We start from the raw sequence: 23,173 nt of genomic DNA, 5'->3' as shown, positions 1-23,173 counted from the left end.
ACCAAGCGTTCTGTCACAGAATAAAGCATAATCTGTTTCATTCTGACCTGTGGCTTTTGAGAAATGCTTTTGTTACTGAAAAGAAAAACTCAAGAGTAGAATTCTTTGAAGTCAAATACTGGTCTAGTGGAAGGTGTCCCTCTCAGGACAGGGGGGTTGGAACTAGATTATCTTTAAGGTTCCTTTCAACCCAAACCATTCCATGATTCTATGACAGGAAGCAAAGAAAAGCACAGCACAGCATATGGGATGCTCAGCAGTTACTTCAAAAGCAAATCCCCATCGGCACTAGAACTTTTACTGTAGGCACACATTCAGAAGGCTCTAAAAACTTCCTTTGATCCTCGATTAAAAACCTACTTCAAAACAAAAACCCATTAAAGTCCTTCGAAGAGTCACTCTGCTCAAGTTAACCAGATAGCTGTATCCATATGCTTTAGGCAAAGCTACAACTTTAAAGTAAATGCATCAAACTTCAGGGGCTCTTCATTCCATGTCTATGCAAACCCTGGAGGCCACAGTAAGAATTCATCCTGCTTTCACTATCACGCTCTTAAAGCCAAAGACAACTGAAGTTAAAACAAGTCACCATCATCTAATGCATAATGGTATAAAAGCACTAATGGGATCAGGATGCCTCAGAAGTAAATTGCAATCACCCCTCTTCCAACTCAGGACAGCAGGAATTAAATGACTGGAAACCCATGAACACATTCTCTGAATGTGAAATCAGTCAGGAGCAGTGAGTTAGATCCCTCTATATCAGAATGTAGAAAAGGACTATCATACCTAACAAAACAGAGCTGAACTGACTACATAATCACATTCCAGGAAAAATTTTGCAACAAAACCACCAGTCTGTTGTTATGTAAGAAAACATTTCTTAGGCCTTTATTTACAAAAGCTTTAAAAACAAATACCCTCTGTTATTCAAATTACTTGTTTAAAAAGGACCGCCCAGTTACATCATCATAATTCAATGAGAAAAAGGTGTTTGATTTTTTTGCTTTTAAGTACAAGATAAAACAGAGTAATTGGCAAACATTTGGAGATTTTTCTGCCATTGATTTCCGTGTCGAACACACGTACGCGCGCACACGCACAGACACACAATGTCACGCATTCCATCATTCCAGGCTAGTATTTAGCTATTCAATACCAAAAATCCTTCCTGCACAACTGCTCTGTATACATGCTATGCAGAGTTAAGAACATACTTTAGGGTCCTTGAAAACAATATATCTAAAATATATTGTAAGATATACTCAAAAATAAACTAGCATTACACTCCTCAGGTAACTTTATTCGCTGGAAGTTATTTATATTTTGTTGTCTTACAACAAATATCTGTAACATCTGTCTTTGTAACAACTACAAAAAGGCATGATTTAATTGTCCTTCTAATTCAATAATTCAATTAAATAGTCTTTTTCAGATCTTTGGGGTTCATCTTCAACTAAACTGACTTACAAAACTCATGAAATCCAGTACATAATAAATATGACTTCATAAAAAATATCTGAGGTGTACATCACTAGGATAAAAGCCACGAGGTTAATCAAGGGAAATGTGCCATTACTAGACTCCTACTTTTCCATTATCCTTCAACTCTCAGCTTAATGGCAAAAATGCTAAAGTCATAGCTGTTCTTCTCCTGAAGGGTGTAAAGCTGTTTTTTCAAGCCTCTTTCCCCCATCACAGAGCAGTTTTAACACAGCAGGCCAACCAGCAGTTGACATGTGCAGGATGTGTTGGAAGATGACCAAACACTAGTAAAGTAAGAGCAATTACTATCATTTCAGTAGTTTGTTTTGCTTGAACAAACAGAGATTATGCAGCAAGTAAGTCCCGTTGTGTGGGTTTAGATACCAAGAAAATACAGCTTGAAGCTGCTAACTTGGCAGATGATTGTTTTCTAGCTGAGGGCAAAAGAAAAAACCAAAACAAACTTCAAATAAAACAGAGTATCTGAGTCAGAGTCGCTCTCTAAAGTGCAAATCTGATGGTCCACAATCTTGAATAGCTAAAACGCCTGTATACTGGAAAGAACAGACATGAAGGGGGAAGTTAGTTATAATCAGAGCCAATTAATTTAGAGAAGGGAGGGGAAAGACAAAAAACTGGAAGAACGATGTAGGCAAGTTTACCAGAATATTCATTATGATTCAACTTTCCCCTTCTCTCTGCCACACTGATCCTATACATGCTTCTTTACAAACGGGCTTTTTAAGAGGCCAAAATGTAACCCAGAAAATTTTACGTATCAATATTAAGATCAAAATCTGTGATAGGAACAGTCAAGTTTAGTACATAGAAAGGCAGAAAAGAAAGTGTGCTGAGAAAGGGGGGAAAAAAGCCTTAATTGTCCAAGGGGTTCAACCAGAGATAAAACCTATATACAAGCATGTGGAGGTCAAAAAGACGGCCTTTCATTTCATGTCATGACTGTTTGTTGGCTTCTTCTTCATAAGCGTTTCCTGTGCCATTCTGTACATAAGATGACCCCGAACCAAGACCATATAAGTGGCCACAATATTTGGCATCGTCAATGTGATCTTCAAAGAACATCTAAAAAGTGAAGAGACATGAATTACTGCAAAAGAAAAGGTTCTGTTTCAACAGAACTGTAGAAAGAAAGGCTTTAAATTACTTTATTTTTAAATAAGATATCAAATCCCAAGGTGCAAAAGATGATATAATTAGTATAATAAGACACTTCATCTCAATACTTTATCACAATGTGCTGTATTACACAATTATTTAAATCTGTCAAGAAATACAATCAGTCTTCCTGTGCACCTCTCCCAATTAAATGGCCAAATGCAATGTTTTCACAATTTTGTATTATTAGTCATCACTCACATATCTGCAAGAGCAACAAAGATATTTCTCCATCTGATTTCTGTGGTGATTCTTACAACAGGCATATGCTTAGCATCCATCATCAGTGCCTGTTCCCTTACCTCTCCTCAGCGTGGAGTTTTCACCATACTCTATCTCGGAATAGAGACATCCTGATTTATATTGGGGGTGGGGAAGACGATTCAGGGTTTACAGAAATGCAGAGAGATGCATTTTCAGCTCCTCACAGAGGGGGACTTCATTTAATCAGGAACAGCAACATTTTGTACCAAGACTGCACTTACATATTACAAGTCTAAATTACAAATGGAACCTTTCAGTGAAAGGCAAAATAAAGCCCATCATATTCTGATACTCTGCCTTTCAGATGGGTTTTCAAGCAGAAAATCACAAATTATCTTGCAAAAATAAAAAAACACACAGACACAAACATTTTTCACCCTAAAACCTTCCCAGCAATCCTGGGCACCCCAGTGGTTCACATTCTGAGTCATCATCAATACCAGAAATCTAAGACAGGCAGAAATATGCAGGAACAGAATGGATGCAATACACAATCTAAACAGAGACCTGAGTTTGACCACACAGGTCAAAATTTCTCCCTTCAAGCTTTGCTTTTAGCAGCACAGTCAGGATGGAAAATTCTGTACTGTAGGAATCAGAGACTTTAATTAAAAGTTTTGCAGCCCCCAGCAGTTCTTAATGAAATAAAACAGTAGGTTTTGATATGAAAAGCCCAAAATATCTGTTGGCTTAATTAAGCAAGTGTGTTGCACTAAAAAACCCTCAGAGATTTCTACTTCTGGTAAAAGTTTTTAGTAAATAAATTCAACCAGCTAGTTTTCCATGTAACACAAACTGCATCTCATTAAAGAAACTATCATGAGTTTGGACGTTTACTCTAGAAAAATAACTTGACAAGCTGTATCTTAAGCAGGATTATTATATGCTTCACTTTGTTTGCTTTGGATCTTCAAATTCAAGAGTGAAGTTTCACAATACTGGGCAGACAGCAGGTAGCTGCACTGGCCTTGGATCATACCAGAAACGTAATCCTTTTTATTGCATCTGTAGCCCATGACCTGCTTGAAACTGCAACAGTTCCAGCAGAAGCAGAACAGGGTGCTAGGATGAGCAAGCCAGCTTAAACAATCATTCTTTATTATTCAGCTGCTGTGTCACTAATATTTGTCACAATCTCGTGGTCATTTTCTCCTTCATACAGAAGGCTGGATTCCAGAAGGTAGACTTTGGCATATAGTACTTAACATGATTAAATGATGAGGTTTGATATTTCCATCTGTTTTGACATGGTAAATGACACTGAATTGCTGGAAGAATGCCATATTCTGATGCACTGGCATTTGTTCAGAGCAACTGTTTTCCAGAAGAGGCCTGTTCGACATTTGATTGTTCTGCTAATGCAAAATATCCTAATATTTTCCTGTTATATGCAGACAAGTAGGAAGGAAATGTGCAGCCTGTAAGACCTGACTGTCCTTGCTGTAAACCTTGAATTAACTGACCTTTAGAACCTTAATTAAACTGAGCTTCACTCAATAGCAAGGAAAAAGAAATGCATGGAAATTCTCCAAAGCAGCCTGGAAGTCATTATTTAATATAACTCTAGCCTGAAAGTTTAGCTAGAAGTGGTTCATCAACACTCTTCCCCACCTCTCAGCCTGCCACAGGCAGCAGAAAACACCAGCTGGATATTAAACTGAGCAAAAGCTCAAAAAAAGAAAATTGACTTGCATACAGTCACCCATAAAGGAGTCTGCTTCAGCAGTTCATAAATCATTGCAGTACTCACCTAAAAAAAGGCACCCTGCAAAACAGGTGGGTAAATAGGAACCCAAAACAAAATTTCACAAAAAATCCAGAAGTCAGGCCTAGGCTGGAATTGGGAAGAAATATTCACTCACAGCAGTATAACAAGGAGTCAGTAAGGCTGGTCCACACTTACGCAGGGAAAAATACAGGTGGTCTCATTTTTTGAGAAGGACTGACCCCTGAAGCCTTTCAGAGACTTCCTTAAAATACCACAGACATCAGAATCAGCAATTCCAAGTGACTATCACAACACATTACTGTCATGGAAATAAAAACAGTATGTCCACCTACTTCTCTCATTTTGAAAAAGGCCATTCCTGTGAGTAAAGAATCGGATCCTGCCTGATGCTGTGGTCCTATCCTTTCCAGCTCTAACTGCTCAGCCACTTCTTGTAACCCACCCTGGAAAACAAAACATTTTTGTTAAATGCTGGAAAGTTATAATCAAACATGGAACAGCTACATTTATGAAAATCTTTTATACAGGCCACACAACCTCAGGTATATTTTAATATCTGCACAGTAGCTGAAACAGTCATTATACTAGATAAAGGCATACCAGAAGAATCAAAGTATCCGTATCAAACAATATTAATATTCTCTGTCAGTATTGACTAAATGAAGTAGTATCTGCAACCAACAAAACTAGTACTCTTTATGTTCCAGCTTCTCCAGTAACCAGATGTCATTACTTAACAATTCCTTTAAGATGGCTGTTGCTACAATGCAATAAAAGGACAGACTACAAGGCTGCAGAGAACACACCAAAGCTGCAAATCTATATTCTCTAAAAGGTGAAACTTCTCCAGTTTTGAAGGAAATTTTATTTTCAATAAGCTTACGTGAAAAATTATCCCCTTAACTGCAAAGTGACTAAATAAACATCATTTTAGTGTCCTCTCCAAAACAGTAATAGCTTCTACGTGAGAGCAAAGCTGTCAAAATTTAGTTTGGTTTTACACAGATAACACTGATCAGCTGAAGGACAGACATGTAATACTATAACCACAATCTTCTAATGCTGTGAGCACATGATTGTGCAATGATTTTTTTAATTCAGTAAGCTACAAAGCTACTGGCAAGACTAAGGCACATGCACATTCTTAAAGACCTAGAAAGATTAGAAAAAACAAAAAACACATAACCTTTAGTGCTGCCATAAGCATTGAAAGGCAAAAATGTTGCACAGAGACAATGCTTTTAAATAAAGAACGCCTAGAGTTCACCTTCCTGTGCACTCTTAACTGTTTCACGTACAGGAAGTGAAGCAACAAGAGGCAAAAGCATAGCAGTCTAAATTAAAACTCATGGAGCTACAAAGGAGTCCAAACTGAAAATCAGATCAAACATTATTAAAATTCCTGTGAATCTTATGGCAACATGTCTGGGTCCTGTTTTTTGTTTAAAAAGATGAAAGCTTCAGTAATAACATTTCCCAAATAACACCTACAAACTAACAAGAAAACCTAGTACTGCTATTGCTAGTTTTATTCTGTCTTGAGCAGTAGAAAAACACCAAACAATACCTGATCACTGCCTCCACCATGCTATCCTGACCTAGAAGCGTGCTCTTTCCCCATGCCCAGAAAATTACGTGACATGTCACAGAATAACCTCCATGTTAATAATCTCCATAACCCATCCTGGCTACTGCAAAAATTCACCCTGTCCTGGCTGGAACCAGGACATTATCCATCTCTTATTCTATGCTATCTATGTCATGTCCAAATCTTGCAACATCCAACAATATACATATATTCACACACACAAGTACAGGTATAATTTCTACACTCAATGCCTTCCCTCTGAGATGTGTGTTAATTAAGTCCATTACTGTGGTGTTTATTTATCCTAGATGTCTTCCAGGGAAGGGCTGTCAGCTCTCTGCAAGCTTCATCAGGAGCTCATGAGTGGTATATGTGGACCACTCCATACTCACTGGCCACAGTAGTTATGGCATCCAGGGGCAGTGGCATTCAGCAACCAGTATTATACAATTCAACATTAAAAAACTGTTCTTACCCAAAAATCAAATCCCCTTGAAGTACAAATCACCATATTTTTCCCTCTGTGGGGAATGTGTACCCAGGTCCTTGAGTAAGAACAATCTCACAGATCGGTTTGCCTTTGCTTGAGGTAGGGCTAATCCCAACTGTCTTCCCTAACATGTTGCTCATAAGGCACGACAGGGATTTATCCCCTTCTGTGCTACGTGGAGGTTTTGATTGGGCAAGGCCAGCTCAGCTGGTGGACCCTCAGGTGTTAACTAAGCAGATGGCCTCTGCCTAATGTACAACCCACAATCATAAAGTTCCACCATCACTTTTTTTCCCATGTTTTTAACAATCCGTTGTACCATCTAATTTTCCCAGAGGCTGGCGCATGACAGGGAATATGATACACCCACTTCATACCGTGCTCTCTGGCCCAGGTGTCTATGTCTATTTTTGAAATCAGCACAGTCCACTTACTCCACATGACACCAGTGGCATGATATGTGGAAGGGACTTTTCCTTCAAACACCCAGACCAGCACTGGTTGGGGTGCCAAAAGGAACTGTGCTTGGGTGCCAGTTGCTTCTGAGGCAGCTCAAGCCCCTCCATAAATACCAGGATCTCTTCTTCAAGTGGGGCATAGCAGGCCTCAGATCCTTTGCACCCCCAACTCCAGAACCCAGAGGTCAGCCTCAAGTCCCTCCAGGTACCTTCTGACAGAGGCTCCAGGAAGGCCATTCTCCCCAGCAGCCATGAAGAGCACACACTTCACACCTTGCCACCAGATTGTTCATCCAGTAACCCTTGGGCCAATCTCCCATGTGATTTGTTCAAAAGCTTGTTGTTGTTCAGGACCCCACTTTAAATCATTCTTCTCCCAGGTCAGTTGATAAAGAGGACTTATAACTTTACTGCAATCTGAGATATGCTTCCTCCAAAAACCCACAGCATCTAGGAAAGCCTGTGTTCCTTTCTTGCTGGTTGGTGGGGATCTAGCTACAATGTCGTTGACCACATCAACTGGAATCTAACGACATCCATCTTGTCATTTTCCTCTTAAAAGCCGAATATCCTGGGCAGATCCCTTGACCTGACTTTGCTTTATGATAAAACCAGCCTTCGGGATGATCTGGATTATTTTCTCCCCTTTCTCAAAAAACCTCCTTTGCCATGTTCCCCCATACTCCAATGTACTGTAAGTCTTCTGGAGCCTCGTCCTTTTCCACTGCAGTCTGGACCAGCTCATGGCAAATGATGGGGCTTTGTTTCAACTCCTGGGGCAGTCAGTCCCAGGGGTAGTGGATGCTCCTCCAGGTGAAGGCAGACTGTGGCCTGCACTCTGCTGCCAAAGGAATGGGGAAAAAATGCATTAGCAATATCAGTGGTGGTGCCACTTTGCTGCCGTGGACTCCAGTTCATACTAAAGTTCTAGCATATCTGGTATAGTGACACATAATGGTGGTGTGACTTCATTCAGGCCATCGAAGTCCACTATCAATAGGCCATATAGGATTTTTAAAGGGTGAGAGGGTCTTGCTGACCACTCCCTGGCTCTCCAGTTGACAAATTATCTCATGGATGGAGGTCATGGAGTACCCGCTCAGTGCAGTTTTGTCGACAGTGCACTGCTGTGATAGAGATTGGTACCTGTTGTTCTTTGACCCTCAGCAGTCCCAAAGCAGAAGGCTCCTCTGAGAAACGAGGCAATTTATTCAGCTGTTTAATTTCCTGTCTCCACAGTAGCTATCCCAAAAGCCCAACAATGCCCTTTTGTGTCCTGCAGCATTCTATGTCAAGGATACACAGAGCCTCTGTGTATCTCAATAGCGAAGAATCTGGTCCATACTGGTGGGACATCTCTCCAGTTTTCTCAAGTCTTTTGAATCGGTCTGCAGTCTTGGACAGTCTTTCCACACCAAGGCGCAGGATGGTAAGAAGGAAAAGAGATGATCTTCCTATTACTGGAGTCTGTCACATGAAGGACTGGTTTTTTTCCTTTCATTGACATCAATGCCAAGGAGTTGGTGAATGACAATGGTGTGCTCCATACAAACTTCTGCCACATGGATTGTGTACAATGGACCTTATTTGGATCTACAGGAGACTTCCTGTTATTTGAATCCTTACATATCACCTCCAGCACAAAGATACCTAATTCTCTCAGGTATCTTTTTTCCATGGTGTTGAATCTGCTTGGGCACACCACTAGATCATCCATGAGAGAACACCCTTCTCTTGCACTTGACAGGAGTTGCCTCCAGAGGCTGGGAGTTTCTGTCCTCTTCCCAAATAACCACCAGGATGGTATCCCCACAGGGATACCAGATGCTTGGCTTCACTACCATCTAATTTCATACTGTGGGCCATGATATTCCAGCATCAGAGCAACCAGCTCATCTGGGGCTTTCCTAACTGGTGGCTGGAATCTTCACTTAGCTCACCCAGAGATAGGAACTGATTGATCATCTCAGGTCCTGCTTCTTCCTCCTTTGGTGAGAGCTCTACTTCCTCTTTATCCCTCACTATGCAAACTGGTTTGGTCCTGGATTTCTTCTTCTGTCTAAGTGTGACTGTTACTGGCATGAGTTATTCTTCCAGTTCGGCTGCAGTTTGAGTGGTCACAGCACCTGTTGATCTGCTTTCTTCTTCTTCCCCTAAGGGTTCTGTCTAGCACTGGACTGTGTCCAGTAAAGAGTAGCCAGGGCCCAGCACACTTCAGTAAGTTGATTCTTTATGGAGCTGCCACAGCATTCTTCTTGCAAATATTCTGACAATTTATCAAGGTCCCATAGTGATTCTATCAAAACATTGGAGGAGAGAATTTTCCCCAAAAATGGTCAATTTTATCCCACATTCCATGCTACTCATGACTGTCCTCCCTTAGACAGATCTCTGATTAACCTTCCTAGAAATCTCTGTCCTGATTCTAGACACGGTGTCGACTGTACTGACGCAAAACATGGTGTAGACCGTGCAGACTGAGACAAAGCTGACACAGGAGCAAGAACATGTTTTCTTTAACATCAAAAGGAAATGAAAAATTCTCAAAAGCTATTCTAACAGACATGAAGGAGAAAAAAGTAGTGAAAAGCTGGGGAAAGCTATCCTCCCCTATTCTCACCACAGACTAGATATGATTAGGAATGAACTCCCAGAGATAGCACCCAAGGTAAGGGTAGGAGAGTAGCACTTAATACACTGAATATTCCAAATGATCCTCATTGCCCTTGATGTTATCAGGACATAAACATGACTCCAGTTCATACAATCAACGTATAGCAACAAAGCAATCCTGATCTGAAAAAGAACACCCTCATGGGCACATAGTACATCTATAGAAACATATACAGGCTTAGGTAATACACAAACAGACCAAGCAACATTGTAACCACTGGCTCTGAATCTAATAGGACAAATGCTTAGATGAAATTTGTTTCCAATCCATTCTAAACAGATCTCAATCCTTCATGGCACACACTGGGTGCCAAGTAAGGCTATCACGGTTTAGGAATGATAGCCAATTAATTCTCCAAGTTAGTGTTTCCACTCAAACAACTCCAAACTACACTCACTCAACTCGCCCCTCTCCCTGCCCTTTCCTGTGGCAGACTAGAGAGGAGAACATTGCTCACCAACAGAAAAACCTGATTGCTCCCTCCACCACACTACCCTGACCTGGAAGCGAGCCCTTCCCCCATGCCCAGAAAATGATGTGAGGTGTCACAGAATAACTTCCATGTCCTAGCCATGCTCCATCCTGGGGGCAAATATCCACCCTGTCCTGAATGGAATCACAACAGAAAATTATTAGACTACTGAGATTCTCTTTCAGGTAAGAATTTTGCACTCCAGGTAAGTATGCCTCACTCTTGGAGAAGGACAAATTCTTCCCACATTTTAAGAGTATCAACCTTCCAAGAAAAAGGCCACAGAATAATTTACATAATCACACCACAATGGTCAACAGCAAATCTACTTCAAACTCTCATTTCATGACACAGAGCTTACTGTTTTGTACAAAACCCTGAATTAAAAGCAAGTTTCCAACAAGGTCTACTAATCTAAATTACTTAGGCTTGCCACTACTACCAAGAGGTTTGTAATTGTCTATATAAAAAGCCTTTTAGATTGTAAGCAAGAGTTTAACCTGTAATACATTAATATCTCAAGTCAACTCTCAATCTGCATGCCACTAAAGCCATAATAACAGACTGTAAATTCAGAGTACTTAATTCCACAAAAAAAATATCAAACAGATTTCCAGTTCTGAAGCCTATTTGTCTTTCCAATGCCAAGAATCTTTTTTGAGTGTGTGGGGGCAGAGAGTGGGGGACCTACAGTAGATCAGTGACTATCATACAAAAAAAACCTTAGACAAGTTAATAAAAGACAACTGCACAGCTGTTCAATTCACTGCAATTTAATAACGATCAAAGGTGACACACATTAGGAGACAGCACATGCATTTTAGAGTTACAACACTAAATGTTTAGTAAATTGTTTCAGGCAGCTTCTCTCAGTACAGTTCAAGTCCACCATCATTTCATCACTGGTAAATTTGGAGAGGTAAGATAGTCCATTTCCCTTCCCCTGCTGTCACTATCTGCAGATTAGGTGAGTGGATCAAAATTTACTGCAGGAAAGCTGACCTACATATTCAGCTCTGAAAAAAAAAAAAAAAATCACCCTTGTTCTTATGGTTTGCCAAAATAAGACCTGTGAAGGTTTTTCTTGTCTTCCAAAAAAATCTTAACGTCTCTAAATAATGCAGGTTACATACAACTATGCCTTAATTATGCCAGAAACTACAATACCCTCTTTCCCAAGCCCACTGGGAATGTCACCTCTGAATAGTGACATGGAACATCAATTTGTCACCTTTCCTATGTCACTAAATTTGGAATATACATTCTGTTCTTGCAAAGTGTGTCACCAGATAGGCACCAGATGCTATACTTTGCTTCACTGGGAGTGTGAAAGTGAGGACTTTTTAGGGCAGGTTCCCCCCTACCCCTAATTTAAGACTCCTGAAATTTAGGAGCATTTAATTTTTACTCCTGGCCTCTTTGGAGAAGAAGTGTTTCTAAGATGTTCCCTAATACATAGCCATTTGCCCAGATGATTATACCAGTAACAATTGTATATGAACACAGACAAGTATACTTTTCTTACTAACTGGAAGGGTGATCTACATTTTCAACATTAATTTGATTAACAAAGGATTCACACAATTTACTTTCCACAAAACTAGACTACTACTCAAAGTGACACACTCTGCTAGTTCATCTCAAAAAGAAACAAAGACTATAAACAGCACACGGATCAGGAGTTCAGCACGATGAACTGGTAAGCCATTCCTTAGTGTGGATTTGATGTGTTCTCTTCTTACTGCAGATTTTCATTAAGAAATCCTAGAGAATTAAATTACTTTCCATAAAAGCAACAAATCATCAATTGCCTGAGATGAGTGATGCAGCTTACTCCAGCAGCAGTCCAGACTCTTAACAGCTCTTTGGCAGGTAAAGCTGTTAACAGTGCCTTTAGTATCTTTCTTTCACTTGCTGTCTTCCCCTTCACACACTTAGCTCCAGTTGCCACTCATTCTCCAGTCCAATAAGGTATCCAAATTTTATGCCTGACAGAGTAAGCCAATTAGCCCCGCTGGCCTGACATGAGAGATTAGTTTCTAGTTAATTTTTTTTTTCCTAGAAGTCACATGTTGTCCCTGAACATATGTTGTTGTTTATCTTTGCTTATTGGGCCATCTGAAACATTCTTCATTTCATTTTTCTTCCCAAGACACTTCCACATCATCTTCTTGAAATTACCTCAGCCTAGATGACTGCAGTTCTTTAGTGGACTGCACAATGAGGAAATAAGAGTATATGAGACCCATCAATTCTTATGGCTAAGGAAATGAAGAATTAACTCCAAACACGGGTTTATTATCTATCAACAAGGTATTGTAAATACAGTTTCAACATGGTATTTTTAACTGGTAAGCAGTTACAAAAATTGATTTGCGCTCTTGCCAGCTTCTAACAATACCTTTAATATCAAATATATAAAGCTTGAGACAACAATGCTTAATATGCACCATAAAAGCAAAAGCAGATAAAAATAGAGAAAGTACTTTTAAGCATTACATACTCTGTCTCCAAATGCAAAATTTGTTCCAAACCATTAACAGCTTCCTTACCTTCAGATTTTTGCAACTCTTCATAAGATATTTTACATCATAGATGACAGGGAAAAACAATCGCAGTATCTCAAAGAAGTCCAGCTCTTCCTCAGGTAAATTGGAGTTTGTCAGGATCTTGATTAGATAGCCAAAGTCATATCCACTGCAAATTAGTAACAAAAACAATATAAATAAGTGACTTAGAAGCATTGTTCTCACTTCAAGATTTCAGTGCACTTTGACAGGAAAAACAACCTTCAAGACTTCACTGTACATTGACAGGACATTCTGCTTAAATTCAATGCAATTAAGACCAACTTATATGAAAAAACCCCTAAACTTCAATATAAACTGCCCCTTTGCAGATTCCAGGGAAAACATTGTAATTTAGTCTGAAAGAGGCCAAGTGAACATGCAAAAAGAACTGCCTACAGGAGTTTCTCCAAATCCCAAAATAAGGTAGGGCTTCTGGGTCTTCATCTGATAACAAGGACTTCCACTAGAAAGAAACCAGCTTAGGAGTCTTTCACATAGACTGGAGTTTCTCACTACAAATTGAGACAAACAGACACTTCTACAGTTCTTGAAATCCAAAAGATTAATGAGTTTCCAGAGCCAATGCATGTTTATGCCTGGAGGCAAGTCTAACCCTCAGCAACAAAGAAAAGGAATTGTCTTTCAACTTTTCTAATTAAATCAGCACACAGACAACTACAAAGTTTAATAGCTTGTAGACCATTACTCTTTCTGGAGGCAATGAGAGAGTAAGCTGGAAAAATTTTTGTGTGTACATGTAAGTCCGCAGGAGGCAGCAAGGTAACTGAGCAGTGCTTATTTGTTAGAAGAAACAGTGGAATTATAGTGTGCACATGGTAGAGAGGAGAGTTTGGGAAGGCTTCCTCCTCCATAGCTCGACTGAATAAAGAGGACATGCAGGAATGAGGCGTGGCAGTAATGGGGAAAACAAGTACTTTTACAAACAGTTATGAGAAGAAACAAGAGGGTGAAATACAGGAAAGGGTATTAAAGCAGGCCTGAACTCCATAACAAAAAGCAGTGATGACAAGTTATGCTTTTTCTTAGGTGGGAAACTATTATAAACCAGATTATTCATTACCTGACCATGAAACTCATCTGTTCTGATCCCTTGTACTTGCAGGACTGCTAATGCATGAAACTAAATGGAGGAGTGATACTTTCTCTTCCATGTTATTAAGTTTGCATTGAACCAGATCAGTTCCTAGATTTTACTGACATACAATTTAAAATATGCCTGTACTAACAAAGAAGATAACAAACAACAGGGCTGCCTCTACTGAAGGCTTTATCAGTTTTGCTATTTAAGGAACCTTAGCATAGAGCTGAAGGATGATTCCAGTGAGCAACTGGCCACCACAAACTCCAAATTTTCAGTTTAAGACTTTGTGTTCATTCCTGATTATACAAGGGTCACACTCAAAACTAAGAATTTTTCAATTTGGTAAATACTGGCCAGGATATTTAACTGTGAGATAAGCATTAGAAAAGACAAATCAGTTAAGAGCACTATACCACTGATCATGCAGATATTTAGGATCCACAAAAAGCAGAGACTTCTGATGTAGGCTCAAAGCTTCAGCCTGTACACTCAATGTAAGTAAGTTTGCTTTTTGAACCTTTTTTTATACAATAAGATTATCTCTGACATCTTTATACTATGAGTTTATACACAGATGGTAGAAAAACCTTCAACATACTGGGGGTAAATGGATCGTTTGCTACAAGTCCATTAATGCAAGATATACAATACCTATAGACTATTGCAGCTCTCCCATGGGAGTTTCCAGTGCTCTAAGCAGAAATTTTGTGTTGAAAAAATCCTGCACTGCATCTGGGACTTTGAAGCTGTGCTGGCCACCCTCCAATCTCCACAGCAACAGCCACTGGCCAGGGAGCAAAGGAGCCGAAGATAAAGAAGGATTTCAGTTGACTCTTACAAAGTAAAAACTATAGTAAACTTGGCAAAACAGTAGCTTAGAAGTCTAATTTTATTAGATCATTTGAAGGGGGAGGGAAGTGGTGGGAAAGCCGATATCAGCATAAAGCCCTCTATAGAAGAAAAAGAGAAAAAGCCACATTAACAAAAAAGGCTGTTCAAAAAGGTGCAAAAAACACTGTTCAGGATTACGGAGGCTTACTCCTTCAGAGTCTACAATTTATTAACTCAATGAATTCCTGACATTGATCATCCTCAAGGCTCAAATGTAACAGTCATATTAAAGTGGAAAAAAACATATTTGTGCTACTCCTCTTCAAAAAAATTTTTGACTTGTCTTTAAAAAAAAAAGTGTATTAATAAAATAATAGAAAACAGATGCCCTCAAACACTTCTAATTTCTTTAAAGAAGGAAGTACCTAAAGAAAAGTCAACATTCCTTTACTATTCATAGTAAGAGGGAGCAGGCTATTAAAAATAGCAATTTTGATTGAGAATTACACATTTTTTTCACTGGGAAATTGTGGCATATCCAAGCTTACAGACATGAAAACTTTCACTCCAATTTAAGACTAAGATAGATCCACTAAAACAAATTTTGAGTGGCCACTGCTGAATACTAAGAGAAAGCTAAGAAAGTCCACAGTGAGCAATTATGTAATTACCTGCTCATTAAATAAGTTTTCTTCTAATCCTCTAACAGTGATTAGTGGTTGGTTTATACCCTGAAGCACACAGATTTTTCCTTGCCTGAAAAACCTTGCACCATTTCTAATATCACCTTAAACTGCTTAGCACAGCAAGCCACAATCAGTAGAGCTATACATACAACACAAGCACAGACATTTGTTTTGTTTTTTCACTGATTATGGACAGCTCTAGGCAAAAAGACAAGAGTAGAGATCAAACATGCCTCTATTTCTTTCTCTTACTATCAAGGTAGAATTCAAATAGCCAGTTAACAATGAATTCTACTCAATCACCATGTCTCTGAAATAAATCTAAATGTGCAAGAGCTGAGAGAGCTTTAGTTCATTTTGTGATGCTAACAGATTAAATTTTACTAAAATCAGTTAGACACAAATGATTACTGAAACACATTAGCTTGGAACTTTGCAGTATCCCAAGAACATCTGGTTTTTGTTTTCCAAAAAGCATGTTTTCACAGACCCTCCAAAGGTAGACAAAGGAGGTTGCACACAAGTGGACACTCAAAGCTTCAGCAGAGCAGACAGCTGAACATCCACAAAATCAGCATTTGAGCTGCTCCTTTCTAACTTGCTAGACTATCAAGCACTCACAGCTCTCTTGACTGTGATAAAAAAATCACAAATTCAGGGCTTCCACCTTTTCTCTCATTAACTCAAATGCATTTTAACATACACATGCACAAGATTTGATGGAAGTTGTCTATGAAACTTCAATACACAAGACCTGGTGACAGTGCAAATATTTCTTCACTCATATCTGACAGAACTGCATATCCAGAGATTTGCCAACATGTCAGGATGCCAAGGCAGCTACATCAAATGTGGAGATAAAAAGCACACAAAGAGAACTATCTGAGAAGTGAAGAGCTTGCAAATGAACTGCATAAAAGTTCACGGAAATCAAAGTCTAGAAAATGAAAACCAAACCGTACCTTCATACTCATAAGAAAGGGGTAATTCCCTTCTCCCACTTACTATGGCACTCAAATTTTAAGAGTTATTAGTTCTTTAAGCATTTTAAGGTAACAGAGGCAATAGCAGAGTCAGCAACTACCAAGCACAGCTTTATCAGTTGTCAAAGAACTACTGTGCGGAGAGCCTATATGGAACAAATTTTCAACTGAGCATCCTGGTGCATAAGTTTCCACTGATAGAATGTAATCACAATCAAAGATGTATTTAGAAACAGCTGTTCACTACTCTTTGTGGCACATTTTATATGACCCATGCTCATTTATAGCTTTGCATAATTTTGGTTTCCTCAGAACTTAACTCATTTACTCATGAGGTTTTGTGCTCAAGATGATATCAACAAGGTCTGAAAAAGCACAAAAGCTTTAAACACTAATAATCAGTGTCTGACAAACATTTGCTGAACAACTGTCTTAAGAGGATTTCTCAAGACACTTCCAGTGAAATCCACAACAGAAACTCATGTTAGCAAAGATGAAACTGGACTTCTATTAATGAAAATTTCAAAAACCCCTTCATAAGCTGTAACAGTAAAAAATGGCATTATTGCACATGGCTTGTACTAGACTTTGACCAGCCCATCAGTCAGGAATTTCACACACTAAATATAATTATTCCAGAAAGAATTCCTAGAGTGGAAGTTGCTCAGGTATACCTTATACTGGGCCCTTAGTCACCAGGTAATATTGGAAAAACACCAGTCTGAGGCTGAAGCTGCTTCTACATGGCATCCTCTGCTGAAGCACCAGTAACATGCATAACCTGCCTCCCCTCTTCTTGAACCATCCAAATCATATTACTGTAGTCAAATGTAAATCACAAAGATACACCTAAGAGCCCATAATACTGTGTTTAGGAAGCTGAAAAAAACCCTTAATTCTAATTTGGCTTTTATAGTTATTTTGACACAATTTAAGGCATTCTTGTTACAGTATTCTTCCCCAAGGTGTTACTCTAGAAACAAGATAGCAAGAGTAAGATTATTTCAGAGTCCTATTGTGAGTTGAAACAGCTATTAAGTGGAAGATGGAAGCGATGACTGTGCTCAGAGGATCCTTCTTTGTTTAACTGTCTTTTCTTTTAAACCTTTCTGCTTTGGAAACTCAGCGTAGCACTTCTTTGTACAAAACAAATCAAAACCACAACTTCTGCAAAAGTGTTATATGGATTCTTCTACTACTGTCAAACATTCCTGGCCAAAACAATTCTTATTTTTGAGTTTTTTATTGCATAAATATTTCTCTAATTCCATGTGACTGTGTTTTCCAACTGTTAATACTTAGGGACAAAGAATTTTTTATTCTAATTTCATCACTGACATACCAACCACCAATACAACATGAGAGATACATGTTTTAACTGAGACTAGTTTGCTTACAATCTTGTTCATTTGCTTTATCTTGCTGACTTCCTTAGAAGCCAGCATTTAGGACACCAACTCAAGGGCATTACACAGCAATAAGCCTTTAAAGACACTGTTGCTTACAAAAATTCTGGCATGCAGTTAGCTAAACAATGATTGTGTACATTTTAAAAGTGTAACATCTTATTAACACTCAAAAATCTTTTGTATTCTGACAGACTCATAGAGATTTAGCATTCACATTTGTATTTCTACTTGAGAGATAGTAGACTCCTTTGATGGAATAAGCAGTAAGATATATGCATAAGGCTGATGAAGGATCTCTTTCCAAGTTGAGTAATTTCTCCAGATTAGCAGATTTACAACAAATTTAAGAGAGCTTTATAGACCTCTTTATTGATAATTCTCTCTTATAAAACAGACAATATTTCCTCAAGGATTGCTCATTAATAGTTTGCTTTTAGTAATGTTTCTGTTATTACCTGCACGTGTACAGCTCCACCTGCTGGTTTAGCAGTTTTGTGTTTTTCAGCTTCCCAATTTTCTGGTTACTGCATAAACACCAAAGCTAAAAACACCAGTACAACCCCTATGCCCTCTATTCTTCCAATACAAAATGGTGTTAGAGGTGTTACAGCATTTCCTCAGTCTTACCAACCAAGATATGGGCTACATACACAGCATTTAAACTCAGGGGATGCGAGTTCCAGGATTCAAACACCCATGAGATGTTGAAACCTCAAATACATAACATGCCATACTTACCTATGAAAGGAAAGCCACTTGACTCCTTCACACAATACAACTCCTGATGTCATGAGCAGCTCTGCAAAGTACTGTGTCTCAATGCCTTCTTCTTCATGCTTTTTAAACTGGATACCAGATGTCGTCAAGAGTTCAATAGAGTCCTGAGCATACATATCTTCTCTAAAAACAGAGAGGAAAAGTAAATTTCCAAAATCTACAAACCTCAATGAGATAATATTTCTTTTTTGAAATTCATTCCACAGACTTAGCCCAGAGCAGGAACAATTTAACTTTCTTCTAGGTTAATTACAAAACCAACCATTTTTCAAAGGTTTTTTTTGAACCTCCATTATAATTTTTTTAACCTTCATTATCATTTTATCATTCCCAGCACCTTCATTCTTACCATCTCCATAAAAAAATTAGTTCCTGCTCCTCTTCCAGTTACATATAATCCCCTTTTACAAGCCTATAGATGAAAGTGCATCTATAGAATTTATTTGGTAAAATATATGTATAAATTGCTTGAATTGCAACAAATTAAATGTAACAGTTGAACACTAACACACTACATTGCAGAAATATGAGAAATACAATCCAGATCCCAGTACTGTATTAGTTCTGCAGTTCTCAGAAGTTTTTTTGTGATTTAAGCTTATTTAAATGTTTAGACATGTGTTCATAAAAACTTTTTTTTTCAGTATAACTGGAAATGGAGTATTTACTCCATTTAGCAAAGCCTTAGAATTCAGGGATCTAACTTTTTCTGTCTAAACTCTTTTTTCCTAAACAATCTGTTTCAACTTTAAAAGCCTATTTTGGACCTAAAATTTAAGATGATGAAATAAAAATTCTTCTACCTTTTTTTGACCCCTCCAACCTCTGTGTTTACTCCCTTTAACACTAACTTTTTTTTTTTGCGATGTCTTAAGAATTTCATGCTGAAATTCATGCTTATTTTCTCCCTTAAGTTTTATCTGTATTATCATAACAAAAACATGGAATGGTTAAATTAAGAAAAAAAAAGTAAGTATGTAAGCACTTAGAGAATGAAATTCATTTTACTGTCCACAACATACTACTCCACAAAGTCTCTTCAGTGTACAGTTTCAAATTTTAATAAAAAACAATCAAAACAAAACCACAAGAAAACCTAGACAATCAATATATCAAACTTGACTACTAGATTCAGTCATAGACCTGTATTCTTTATTCCTAAGAGCAAATCATTATTCTTCAGAACATAGACATACATCCTCAAGATGTGTTACATCTTTTTTCCTCACTCCCACACAGCTGTTCAATAGTTCTCCAGCTTTGAGGTATCAGCTTCTCAACACCTGTCTATCTCCACAGCACATTAAAGAACTCATCCAAAACAAATGCACCATTTAACAAAAAGGGGGTTTCATTCTAGTTGCTGCTCTTTGCTAATCAGGTGCATAGTATGATTAGAGAAATATTTATGCTCTTTAAAAGCACACTAAAACAAGACCTGGCTGGAACCACACACACAAAAAAAATTACCTTCTAGGAACAACAAACAGCTGTTTTGCTTCAGGAGGAGAACACTTGGCACATTGCCACTTCCCAAAAGGATGTTTATAAACAGACAAAAACAAGTAAGTTGTCCATCCACGTAAAAAAAATAAATATATATATATTAATCTCTTGTGCAGTACTTACCAAGTTTATATTTTTCTATAACCTCCACCATCAACTAGTAACAAGGTAATTTGGTGATTACCAGTATCTTGCCTTACTAACCTGTCTAATCTCTGCAGCATCTGGCACAAATAGATGAAAAGCTACTTTTAGTTTCGCTTGTTTGATACTAAGTAGACCTTTGAAACCCAGAAAATGAAGTGTAGCACAGGCCCTTCTTCATAGATCACAGTTTGGAAGTTATTAATTCCTTTTTCTCCCATAATTAGTAGGATCAGTATATTTGTCTATTTAAGAAAATGGGTAACTTTCAGCCCAGATTCATAGGGCCAGGTAAGTTCAGAGGTACCAAAGCATTTAATCTGTGCTTACTTTTCCTTTGGGAGACAATTCACACAAGACTAAATAGAGCATGTCATTGCTCAGATCAAACTGATATGTAACAATCCACACCACTGCTTGTTTAAAAGAGCACAGAGATCAAGAGAGGCAGCAGCAGTTTTCCACTTAAGAACCCGAAGTTTTCTTTGAAAACAAGTCCTCTCATCTACAGAAAAAATAAAGGTCTGTTCTCTAAACCTCCTTTGTAGGCTGTGAATTTAAGTCATGTATATAAAGTTGTCCAGTTCTCAACTTGTAACACAACTGCCAAAAACCGCAAGGCTTAAATGTGTGAGAAGTGTTTGTACTGATCTTCAATTCAGCAGATAATCAACATATGAAAATCTATCAGACCAATTATGTTTACTTCAGAAAGACAAAATCAAGATACTAGTAACTTCGTGACCACCAGCTAAAGGTATAACTGGAGCACCAGATAAGCTTTTGATCCCCCTGAAAAAGTGAGGTTTATGCTTAAAAAGTTTTATCGCTGATAAAAATCACATTTTGAAATAAAGTCCATGGTATTATTCCAATCCAATAAAAGTCAGCTTACCTTTTAACCAACACTTTAGACAAAATAATTCAGAATTATAACATTTGGTATACTTTTTTAGTCACTCCACTAAGTTTACTTTTTTTTTCTTCAAGTGTTGGTATTTCCAATTTAAAGTAGGTAAAGAAACAATATGTGATTTCTTTAACAACTAGTAGGAGTGAAACTAAGTTAAGGCAGAAGCACTCTGTAATGCTAAACATGAAAACACAGAGCTAACTCTTGCACTAAGTATAAAATGCCTTCCACATTTTTTTTAACTGCTTAGCATTTTTGACCAAATAACCAACAGTAAGACTACACAGAAATGAGGGAAGAAAGCATGGTTGGCTGACAAAAATTTTCCTTACGTGAGTATTTACGGTATTCCAGTAATACAATCAGATAGATAACGAAGTTGCTACAGTATTTATATGTTCTCAGTAAGTCAGAACCATACATTTAGCAGCACAGGAACTGAATACTTACGTTAAGTTAAATTTAAAATTAAATTGCCAAGTTGAAGTTCCTGGAGGGTACTCTCCTTGCTCATTCATAAACGTCAGTCCTAGTTGAATTATTTTTAGCAAGTCAACATTGCAGCGTAAGAGTTGGTACTGATAGTCTGCGTTGCTTCTGAATTCTCCAATAGGCCTTGCAACTACTCCTGGAAATTCTGTGTCCTGCAAGAGCAGAATTAAAACTTGAGCACACGACAACCATACAGATCTAACCATATCACAGCTGAAGAGTACTGTGTGCAAAAACAACTTTTAAAAAGATAAAAGATTAGGATCCAGATGTTCATACAGTGTTAACATTAACTTTCAATTTTAAAGGATGAGCAAGTTTGCTGACCTCAGCCTAAGTCACGATTTTTGCAGTAATTTGCTAGACAGGCATCAAGCACCCACTTACCATAGCTACATAGTTATACTTCCGTATAACTTGACGAATTTTCTTCATCTCTTCATCCAAGTTACAAGCCCAAACTTCACAGATTCTTTGGCTATGATCTACGGTAGCTGCTGGCATAGTGGGGGGCTTTAGAGACCATACATCAAAAGTTACACTTGACCGAGGATTGGTTTCATAAAGAGGACTTCAACTGTTTATTTTTTTAGCCTAAGAGAGAAAGAAAGCAAAGCATGAAAGTGTAAGCTTTTACTCTTAGTTTATCTGAAAAAAAAAAAAAAAAAAAGGCTTAAGCACCACAGCTACGCTATAGCCCTGTGGATTTCACAAAAGCAGGACAACACAGCCACCAAAACCACAGGAATTTCGGCTACGCGAGCTCAGATTACCATCAGAAACTAAACCCCCCCAGTTCCCTTAGCGACTGCTTCCTGCCCAAGGGCGGCAAGGCGCACTAGTGACACGGACACCGGGACACCCGGCCGGTCCCCGGGCGCTCCTGCCCCGCGGCTCGCACGGCAGGATCCCTGGGCTGCGTGCAGCAGGGAACGAAGCGGCAAAACAGAGCCACGCCAAACCGGGGGACGCCGCGGGCGGCCTCCCGAGGCGGGAGCAGCTCCTCCAGCTCCCGAGGGCCGCGCTAAACCAGCGAGCGGCGCGCGGAGACCGACACACGGCCGGCCGGGTCCCCCGCGCGCGAGAAAGGCCCCGGCAGCGCCCGGAGGTGCCGCAGGGCTCGGTGCCGGTGCCGGCGCCCCCGCCCGGTGCCCGCGGCGCCGCCCCCGCTCACCCCTGGCGCTCCGGCCGGGCCGCGGCGGGTCTGCCAGGCCCCGCGCGGCCCCGCGAGCCGCAGGAAGCGCTGCTGCCCCCGGCGCCGCCGCCGCGCGCACAAAGCCATTACATCATCGCCGCGCGCCGCGGCCTTTCCCCCCGCCGCTCCGGCCAATCGCCGGCCGCGCCGCCGCTCCCCTCCCGCCCCGCCCCTCCGCCGCTCGGGTCGCGGCGCGCGGCGCTGACGCGGCCCCGCCGGCGGCGGCTCC

General features: G+C 39.4%; 1 protein-coding gene across 1 annotated transcript; it reads right to left on the bottom strand.

Annotated features, from left to right (window-relative positions):
- Positions 1-861: 861 nt before the first annotated feature.
- Positions 862-23,076, bottom strand: CNOT7 (CCR4-NOT transcription complex subunit 7). Its single transcript, XM_064418065.1, has 7 exons — positions 22,924-23,076; positions 22,137-22,343; positions 21,708-21,901; positions 18,656-18,817; positions 12,889-13,033; positions 4,987-5,097; positions 862-2,568 (listed from the first exon to the last, which is right to left on the bottom strand). The coding sequence occupies exons 2-7, from the start codon at positions 22,251-22,253 to the stop codon at positions 2,440-2,442; spliced, it is 858 nt and encodes a 285-aa protein (XP_064274135.1). The 5' UTR covers positions 22,254-22,343; positions 22,924-23,076; the 3' UTR covers positions 862-2,439.
- Positions 23,077-23,173: the final 97 nt, after the last annotated feature.

This window comes from Passer domesticus, chromosome 4 (assembly GCF_036417665.1).
Source record: "Passer domesticus isolate bPasDom1 chromosome 4, bPasDom1.hap1, whole genome shotgun sequence".
Classification (NCBI taxonomy): Eukaryota; Metazoa; Chordata; class Aves; order Passeriformes; family Passeridae; genus Passer; species Passer domesticus.
This window is presented reverse-complemented; position numbering and strand designations above follow the sequence as displayed.

Bases quoted from the DNA above. Each gene is read 5' to 3' on its own strand.
- CNOT7 (XM_064418065.1), bottom strand. From the start codon at position 22,253: ATGCCAGCAGCTACCGTAGATCATAGCCAAAGAATCTGTGAAGTTTGG. The intron at 18,818-21,707 runs GTAAGTATTCAG...CTCTGTTTTTAG, and splicing joins AATTTTAAATTTAACTTAAC to AGAAGATATGTATGCTCAGG. The intron at 2,569-4,986 runs GTAGGTGGACAT...TTCACTTTTTAG, and splicing joins CCTTTTTCAAAATGAGAGAA to ATGTTCTTTGAAGATCACAT.